Source organism: Lithobates pipiens, unplaced genomic scaffold (assembly GCF_037356315.1).
Source record: "Lithobates pipiens isolate NorthernLeopardFrog02 unplaced genomic scaffold, aLitPip1_a1.2 Scaffold_28, whole genome shotgun sequence".
NCBI lineage: Eukaryota > Metazoa > Chordata > Amphibia > Anura > Ranidae > Lithobates > Lithobates pipiens.
The window spans coordinates 157540604-157550603 of NW_027507789.1; the positions used below are offsets into that span (position 1 = coordinate 157540604).

The window sequence follows — 10000 nt, forward strand, 5'->3', positions numbered from 1 at the left end:
AAGAAAAAGATACCCCCTTTACAGCATTACATTGCATGCAGGAACAATGCAACACTGCAGGTCCTCTTTTACTGTGATATATGCAAGGATCCAGAATCAGGACTACATGATTGTTAAAAGGAAAAGCTGAACCCACCAAGATCCAGGAACAATAAAACACAATGACTATTATCATTATTAAATGAAATGATGAAACCCCAAGATCCAGAAACAATAAGAAAACAGTGACTATCTAATTATTAAAATAAAATGATAGACACACCAAGATCCATGAACAATAAAAACACGACTAATATAATTATGTAAAAGAAATGATGGACCTATGAACCCCCCAAGATCCAGAAACACTATGTAAACAGTGACTATGTCGTTAATGAAATAAAATGATGTACACACGAACCTCACCAAGATCCAAGAACTAAAAGAACACATTAACTATATAATTTTTAAAAACAAACGTGGATGTGAACAATATCCAGGAACAGTAAGAACAAATCGACTATATAATAATTTAAATACAATGATGGACCTCCCAAAGATTCAAAAGCTATAAGAACATAGTTAAAATAAAAACAGACTCATCACGAGCCCACCGAGATACAGGAACAATGAGAACATATTGACTATATAATTATTATAAAATAAAATGATGGACTTGTGAGCCCACCAAGATCCAGGAACAATAAGAACACATTGACTATATTATTATAAAATAAAATGATGGAGTTGTGAGCCCACCAAGATCCAGGAACAATAATTGACTATATACTTATTAAAATAAAATGATGGAGTTGTGAGCCCACCAAGATCCAGGAACAATAATTGACTATATACTTATTAAAATAAGATGATGGACTCATAAGTCCACCAAGATCCAGGAACAATAAGAACACACTAATATTATTGAAATAAAATGATGGACCCATGAACCGACCAAGATGCAGAAACAATAAGAACCCAGTGACTGATATCATTATTAAAATAAATTGATGGACCCCCATAATCCCTGAAGGATGGACCCCAGGACAGACCTGCTGGTGACCCCCCTGCAGACTCAGGCGTTGATAGGGGGGCTGGTGGGGATCCTTGGTTGCTCTTCTTGCCTGATTTTTTTTCCTTCATCCAGGGGAACTCAGTAGCCAAATGGCCAGGCTGTTGGCTAGGCTGCTGGAGCAGGCCATTATCTGTCCGTTTTTGGCTCCTAGTCCTCGGCTGGCCACCGGAGCCCGGATTCAAGCTGGGGATGGTTTGTTCAAAAGGAGGAGGAATTAATGTCGAGCCCTTGATTGATGAAGTTTGAAATGTCTCCAGGACAGCAGGGAAGGACGTCAGGCACTCTGCTAGCGATGGCTGGCTGTTGATGAACCCGATCTCCCTCTCAAATTCAAAATTCATGGCTTCCCCTGGCCAGCCTAGGGGTGGGAAAAGGAAATCTTAGGATCCCAATAATCCCGAGGCCCTATTATTGTATATTGCTGATAAATCAGGCGTATGGGGACCCTGATGTATTAAACTGAAGACTGGGCGACTTGCAGCCAATTCCTGGTCACGTGACTGCGGCTGACCAATAGGGATAACAGGCCTGCTGAAAAAGAGTGCATTATCACTGCGAATTAATTCTTATAAATGTATGGGGGACTTCCCCCCCAAAAAAATGCTGCATGTACTAGTTGGCAATGTATAGAAGAGAAAGCGCTAGGAAGGGGGTTACTGAGGATGACCAAAGCAGATGCAATGAGTACACCAGGGTTGGCACCATAGGATGGGGAGAGAGAATGTACTCCAGCCATGACTACAGAGGATGACCAGAGCAGAAGCAGCTGTGGAGCAGGATAGGAAGGTTTAATGGGGAGAGAGAAGGTACTCCATCCATGATCACAGAAGATGACATTTGGGGTCATCTGGAGCCCAGTTGTTGCTTTCCAGGATCACTTAGTGAAACTCCAGAATAAATCCTTATGGAGAGGCTGCTGAGTAACTGGGATGATTCCTGAGCCACATCACAAGAGAAGAGTGATCAATCTCTGGGGTGGAGGGGCAGTGTCAGCTAAGAATTCCTCCCTTTATGACTATGGGAAGCCGAGACTCCACAAACGGGAAATGTGTCCAACAGCTAAACTGGGGCACAAAGTCACCAGAAAAAAAAAGAGAGAGAAATCCTGACTCCTTCCAAGTGTCTGGGGGTTGTGATCAGCAAGCTGCTGGGCTGCTCGTGGAAACTTTTGTCTGATAAAAATCTGCGTGGGTGGTGGGTGTAGAGCAAGGCACAGTCCCAGCAATGATCAGTGTGGATGGAGAGGGGACAAAAACAAGAGGACTTTTCTGGGACCATTGTAACCACAGAGGACATCTTTCTTTACTCCAACAGCTTTATTGCAGCAAATATTTTTTTTAAAGTGTCCCAAACGATATTTCCTTGTTTTTTGTTGTTGTTGTTTTTTGCACTGTAGAGCAAGACAGAAAATCGTGGCCTCCTGGATTTCTTCTGCTACAGAACCTAGTGGAAAATGCCATGGATTTTTTTAACTTGGTTTGGGGGGGTGGGGTAGGCTGGCAGCCTGTTTATTCCATTTGGTGTTACTTAAAATGCGAGGTAAGAGATGATACATAGACATGAAGGGTTAATGTCACTATGTAGCCAGAGCCAAAGGCAGCAAGAAGGGACAGAGCCCTTCTTTATTTATTTATATATGTATGTATGCATATATGTATATATGGGTCTACATATCTGTGTATTGTAAGATTAGCTTACAACATCAACATACATTTTGTAATAATAAATGTAGGTTATTGCACAATAATATGTGTTTAATATATATATATATATATATATATATATATATATATATATATATATATATATATATATATATATATATATATATATATATATATATAATGAGCTTGGTCATAAAGAAGAGTCTATATATAATGATGTAATGAGGTTGTTAATAAAGAAGTCGAGCAATATATTTTGTTATTTTCAGTTTAGTTAGCCAACTAGAGCAAATTTCTGGTTACTTATTTCATCAGCACATGATTGGATCATGAAAGATTTATTTTGGAAGGATTTATTGATTGAGTTATTTATTATGTGAAGATTTTCTTTTCTTTCTTTCTTTCTTTCTTTCTTTCTTTCTTTCTTTCTTTCTTTCTTTCTTTCTTTCTCCCTCTTTCATTTTTTTTCTGTCTTGCTCTGTATCTTTAATTCTCTTCTAATTATATATTCATTTCTCTACCATTCTCTCTCTCCCCTTTATTTCTTCCCCTTTCATTTTCTCTGTCTCTCTTTCTCTACTCTTATTCTCTCACTATTTATTACACCTCTTCTCACCTCCCTCCCTTTCTCTCTAATCTTTTTTTTTCTTTCTTTCCTTCCTTCCTTCCTCCCTTCCTTCCTTCTTTCTTTCTTTCTTTCCTTCCTTCTTTCTCTTTCTTTCTCCCTATTTTTTTTTTGGTTTTTCTGTCTGTCTTACTCTGTATCTTTATTTCTCTTACACTCCTTCTAATTACCTCTTTATTCCTTTCTCTATCATTTTCTCTCTCCCTTTTCTTTCTCTCTTCCTCTTTTATTTTCTCTGTCTCTCTTCCTCTCACTCTTATTCTCTCTCACTATTAATTACACCTCTTTCCACCTCCCTCTCTTTCTCTCGAATCTTTCTTGCTTTCTTTGAGATATTTTGTTGTAAAATGTGTCTGTTTTTTATGATATAAAAATAATACTATTTGCACAAGCAGGATAGGGATCCTTATTTTAACAAAACCTGAGATTTGAAAAAAAACAAGATTTTTATTCTGATTTGTTGTTCATTCAGCCCTGATTCAGATCGTCCTTGCTATGTAGGTTTCTGTCGTAAATCTAAATCGGGATTTGGGAATTCTTGCACATGAAAGGTTTTGTGAAAACAAAGCTGAACTGAACCATCTGCCTGACTTCCTCCATAACTCGCCATTTTCTGAACAGAAAAAAAAGATGGCGTCTGTTCTATTGTAGCACAGCTTCAGTGTGAGCTCATGGGGTTCTCCTGAGCAGTGCTGCTTATTCCAATGTTCTTTTATAACATAGCCAGGAGCAAAGAGATGTAATTTAATGTACAGACTCGTGTGTGTGTGTGTCTGTACTGCTTGAGGATTGCAGATTAATGAGTTCTGAAGCAAGCAAGAGCTATTAGATCGTTTCCCCCTATATGGGAGAGTGTACAAGACACATTTTTTTTTTATTTAAAGCAAACATGATAATTTGTTCATATTTTAAATGAATGAGCTTTGATCTTATGTTTCACACTGCTACTAATTAAACGTTTTATATGCTATAAATATTCTTGCCTCGCTGTACGTTATTTATGCTGCCTAAATGTATTTTTTTGCACATTGGATGCAGTCATTTCAAGAGGAGAAAGGGATATCATTTTCCTTAAGCCCGCCCCTTTAACCCATTGTGAATATTCAAATCATAGAGCTTCTTTGTAATGTATAACACTCACTTTCTTTCATTCCTGTCCTTTCATTTCACACATTGGTGTGTCTTTTTTTTTTTTTTTGCAACTGATTTCTCTTGATTTCTCTCTTGATTTCCATTGTGGAGCCTCTGCTACTACATCATTTTTTTTAACTCATCTTGGCCTGCAGTTCCATGGTTCAAATAATAAAAGCAGACTTTTGGTTAACCCTGTTCTGTGCTTTCCTCTGCTCCATGTTTTTTTTTAAATATGTTTTACAGGGGTAGATTTAATAAAACTGGTGCACTCAGAATCTGGTGCAGCTATGCATGCTACCCAATCAGCTTTTAACTTCAGCTTGTTCAGTTAAGCGTTCACAATAAAACCTGGAAGCTGATTGGTTTCTGTGCAGAGCTGCACCACATTTTGCACCATGAAGTATTTAGCAAATAACCCCCACTATGTGATATTACAAATTCCATGAATTTACAAATAAGTATGTTCTAGAACAAGTGGATGATACCCATCAAGGAGTTAAATATTGATTTACTCTTCATGGAAAATTTTGTGAAGAACAAGTAGGCCAGTTTTGTGAAATTGACTTTTCTTTCAACACCTATATATGTTGAGGGATATTATTATTATTATTATTATTGTAAATAATAATAATAAATATTATTATTAATATATTGAATAATAAAAAAAAATAATAATACAGTCATCCACTTATCCTAATTAGGCAACTGAAGCTGAAACAGGCTGGAAAGTGTATTACCTTTAGCAAAATACACATGTATCTGGTATTTATTTTCCCTCTAAGCTACTGGTTTGTGTAATTTGTAGCTATCTGCTCTCTCATTTCTCTTCCCTTGTGTTTGTCTTTTGCTGGAGAATATTCAAACAAGCAGAACGTTTACTCAGATACATAGCCAGCAGTAGACACAATTCTGGGGGTTCTTTGTACAATCCTGGGCATACAACAAACAGACCAACCTGCAGTGATTTCATACAGGCAGCCTAATAATTAAGAGCAAATATTGACATTCTTCAGTACAAACATATCTAGAATTAAAGCAAGCTGGCTGGTGAGGAGTGATCCAACTCTTGTCCCCACAACTACACTAATACACAGGAATGTTTTATAACACAAAGTTTATTCCATGATTTTTTTTTCCAACAGGCAACTTAAAAAATAAAAATAAAAAAAGGAAAAATGACCTACAAGGAACAAAGAGATCTCCAGAGGGTGTTGTGCAGCCTCCCTATTCATGGCTAGACAATAACTGTTGGATGGGGTTTTCCATACCTCCAGTAGGACTAGTTACATTATCCATTATAACAAGAAAACAAACTAACATTTTTTTTTTCTAAAATACTAGAATTAAATAGGCATTATTGTACAATGACAGGGAAACACAAACTTTAGAACAAGAAAATACCAAAAAAGTACAATTTCCTTAATTATCATAAATACATTAATATGCTGGATAAATAATACAAAAAAAGGGAAAAAAAATTATTGTTTCGACCGGCTTTCGTAAGCAGCATTAATAAATAATCTCTACACATGACCACACAAGCCTGGAAGGCTCCAGGTTTGAGTGAGTTGGGCCCTAGGCTGCTCTCACCCTTTGTAAACTCGAAGTGCAAGAGAGATGTCCACACAGGTAGCTTAGCAAACACTGAGCAGAATTCACTGTGCTTAGATTGGTGAGTAGACATCTCCTAGTATAGTAGATCCTATACTATATACCCTGTATTCATGTTAAGACGAAAGAGCAAAGATTACTCAGGTGCCTAACCTTCACAGAGAAGTGACATCAATGGCAATTATCTAGAAAATGTAGTCAGCAACATCTTTGTATCTCAATGCCTAGGCACCTACCACAGAAATGTAACAATTCTCATATTCTTTTTTAATGTACAGATCACATTCAAAGAAAATAAACACAGTTGAGATCAACATTGTGCATACATTTTTGTCTGTGACCACTGGGACTCTATATCAAATCCTACAGAAGACTTGGAAGTGGCTGTGATACTTTATTTGTCAATTGAAAGGCTTTTTAACTGGATGGGTGATGTAATAAATGTCAATCTTATGAGCCTATTATATACCATTTAAGATAATAACAGGTACTTCTACGACCAAAATACAGCCCTGAGAAGCACTTGTGTTGATAAGATGGGTTTAAATTACAATGCAGCAAGAATCCTGTATACCTTCAGTCTGTAATAAAATACAATAAATTTAAACACATTTAAAAAATAAGACATCAACACAAATGCTTCTTTATGTTCTGAGGCAGTGCCTTAGCTCAGTGCCCCTCAGTCTGCCAACATATTTCTTTTCTAGGTAATGCTGATTTCTTCTTCACAAGTGGGTCAATTTAGGAGCTTCTTGGATCCTTCCCTGATGATGTGAAGAGAGCTCTGTGTAGGTTGGATGGGGTTCACAAGGTGCATGATGCTGGTTGGTTGGCATGGGTGGAGCTCCACTGTAGTCAATATTGTTGGTCTGGTGTGCAAGGTGGTTCAAACCATACAGAGTAGGGCCTTGTGCTGACACTGAATCCACATAGTTCCCCCCAACATACACTGGGCTCCCTTGCATATTGGGAGATACATAACTACTCCCATTTCCTTGTAGGCCATGATGGTCATATTCTGGAGCAGTGTTTCCATACTTCTGCTGGGAAGGACAACCTTTTACAGGGGTCTGATAGTAGGCATTTTGGTGGGGTTTGTTATTAAAGGGAGGTGGTGAAGGGGTCTCAAAGTTAGCAGTCATTGAATGCATGGATCCCAAGAAGCCTGCAGAGGACTGCATGCTCAAGGGTGGAGTGCTGGTGGGTGAAGGTCCTCCAGAGGATGAAGACATCCCTTTTATCTTTTGATCTTTCTTGTACTTCATCCTGCGGTTCTGGAACCAAATCTTAATCTGCCTTTCGCTGAGGTTCAGAAGATTTGCCATTTCCACCCTTCTTGGTCGACACAAATAACGATTGAAGTGAAACTCTTTCTCCAGTTCCACAAGCTGTGCGCTGGTGTAGGCCGTGCGTGCTCTCTTGGAGGCAGAAGAACCCGGGGGGCTCTTGTCACCACTGCAGCTCTCTGCCGCTTCAAATGAAATAAAAGATAATTACTACACTCAGAAATTGAAAGCATGATTTCATAATAAATTCTCTTAGCCACTGCTTCTATCTGGTCTTCCCTGCATTAGCCTGCATTTCATAAGCCTGGCATTTATTAAGAGCTCTGCTCCCCAAAGCTGCCCTGGTTTATGGAGATTTGATCAAGCAATGTAGACAGTTGCTTCATGACCTTTTATCTATGATTAAATTATTATTTCTGCACAGATAAAAACACAGTAAAAAAAAAATGGCCTCAGGTATTACATAGAATACCGGTTTCCAATCTTAATCTTCAAGCACCCTCAACAGATCATGTTTTCAGGACCTCCTTCATGGCTTGGTATTTTATCTAAAAGTAATTCCCAAAACATGGCCTGTTGTGGGTACTTGAGGAATGAGGCTGGGAAACACTGACTAAGACTGGCCATACATTATACAATTTTCTTGTTCAGTGACCTTTAGATTTACCATTAACTATGTAGTGCAAGGGCCTGCCAGATTGCATACACGTTTAAAGTGTTTAGGTTTGACCTTATAGTATATGGTTTTGGTAAATCTAAAGGAAACTAGCACAAGAAAGTTGTATACTGTATGGCCAGCCTTAGCATATAACAGAAATCAGAGCAATTATTTCTGCATATGGTTGTTATGTACTACAATACACTGAAGAAGACAATCATCTTTGAGCAATCTTAGAAAGCAAGTATCTAGTTGGATGCCATTGGCTACTGCACCTGGAAAATAAATTGCAAGGCTGTATTTTCCCTCAAGGAGTTTACTTTTATTCCAATCATCAACAATAAATATGCAGTATAGGGGATGTTAGTGCAGTCTTCAAGTACCCCCAACAGATTATGTTTTTTGGATCTCCTTCATGGCTTGGTATTTTATCTAAAAGAAATTCACAAAATATGGCCTGTTGGGGGTACTTAAGGAATGAGGCTGGGAAACACTCACATAGAACATGGCAGTAAGGAGAGCAATTGTTTCTGCATATGGTCATTATGTACTACAACGTAAACCACTAAAGAAGACTAAGCCCTTGTACACACGGTCGGAGAATCCGTCGGAATGTGTCCTATCAGACCATGTTGTCGGATAATCCGACTGTGTGTGGTATGCATCGGACTGATTCCATCGGAATATCCGTCGGACCCAATTTTCCAACTTGTTGGAAATATTTTCCGACAAACTGGTCCGATAGGACATACTCCGATCATGTGTAGAGAATTTTGATCGGACAAAGTGCCACGCATGTGCAGATCAAATTCCTACATCAAAGCTATTGGCTACTAGCCTGAATGTAGTCCCATCGTAACGAAATTACATCATCACGTTCTGAAAGATCGGATTTTTCGACAACTTTGTCCGACCGTGTGTATGCAACAGTTTCGGACAAGATCCGACTGACAAAATCAGATGGATTTGGTTGTCGAAATCTCCGACCGTGTGTACAGGGGCTAACATGTTTGAGCAATCTTAGATAGCAAGCATTTGGTTGGATGCCATTGGCTACAGCACATAGAAAATACATTGCAAGGTTGTATTTTCCTAAAGAAGTTGACTTCTTATTCCAATCCTCACCAATAAATATGCAGTATAAGTGAGGTTGGTGCAGTCTTTAAGTACCTTCAACAGATCATGGTTTAAGGATTTCTCTCATGGCTTGGTATATTATCTAAAAGAAATTCCCAAAATATGGCCTGTCGGGGGTACTTGTAGACCACTGTATGAGGCTGGGAAACACTGACATAGAATATAACAGAAAGGAGAGCGATTGTTTCTGCATGTGGTTGCTATGTACTACAACAGAAGACAATCATCTTTGAGCAATCATAGAAAGCAAGCATCTGGTTGGATGCCATTGGCTACTACACCTAGAAAAAAAAGACAAGGTTGTTTTTTTTCCAAAGGAGTTGACTTCTTATTCCAATCCTCCTCAGTAAATATGCAGTATAAGTAATGTTGGTGCAGTACTTAAGTACCCTCAATACCCTCAACAGATCATGTTTTAAGGATCTCCTTCATGGCTTGATAATTTATCTAAAGGAAATTCCCAAAAAAAGGCCTGATGTTGGTGCTTGAGGAATGAGGCTGGGAAACACTGACATAGAATATGGCAGAAAGGAGAGCAATTGTTTCTGCATATGGTTGTTATGTACTACAACATAGACCAGTGATGGCGAACCTTGGCACTCCAGATGTTTTGGAACTACATTTCCCATGATGCTCAACTACACTGCAGAGTGCATGAGCATCATGGGAAATGTAGTTCCAAAACATCTGGGGTGCCAAGGTTCGCCATCACTGACATAGACCATTGAAGAGGGCAATCAGCTTTGAGCAATCTTATAAAGCAAGCATCTGGTTGGATGCCATTAGTTACTGCACCTGGAAAATAAATTGCATGGTTGTGTTTTCCTTAAG

General features: G+C 38.5%; 2 protein-coding genes across 8 annotated transcripts in view; both read right to left on the minus strand.

The window, feature by feature from the left end:
- Window positions 1-2675, minus strand: part of HOXB2 (homeobox B2) — a 3889-nt gene extending 1214 nt beyond the window's left edge. The window contains exon 1 of the mRNA XM_077459762.1: window positions 1032-2675. Coding sequence (XP_077315888.1) covers window positions 1032-1395 — 364 coding nt within the window. The 5' untranslated portion in view covers window positions 1396-2675. The remainder of the gene's footprint in view (window positions 1-1031) is intronic.
- A 2899-nt stretch (window positions 2676-5574) lies between these two features.
- The window catches only part of HOXB3 (homeobox B3), an 81340-nt gene continuing 76914 nt past the window's right edge, over window positions 5575-10000 (minus strand). For all 7 annotated transcript variants that reach the window (XM_077459765.1, XM_077459766.1, XM_077459767.1 and 4 more), the window contains one exon: window positions 5575-7559. In XM_077459765.1, coding sequence (XP_077315891.1) covers window positions 6814-7559 — 746 coding nt within the window. In that variant the 3' untranslated portion in view covers window positions 5575-6813. The remainder of the gene's footprint in view (window positions 7560-10000) is intronic.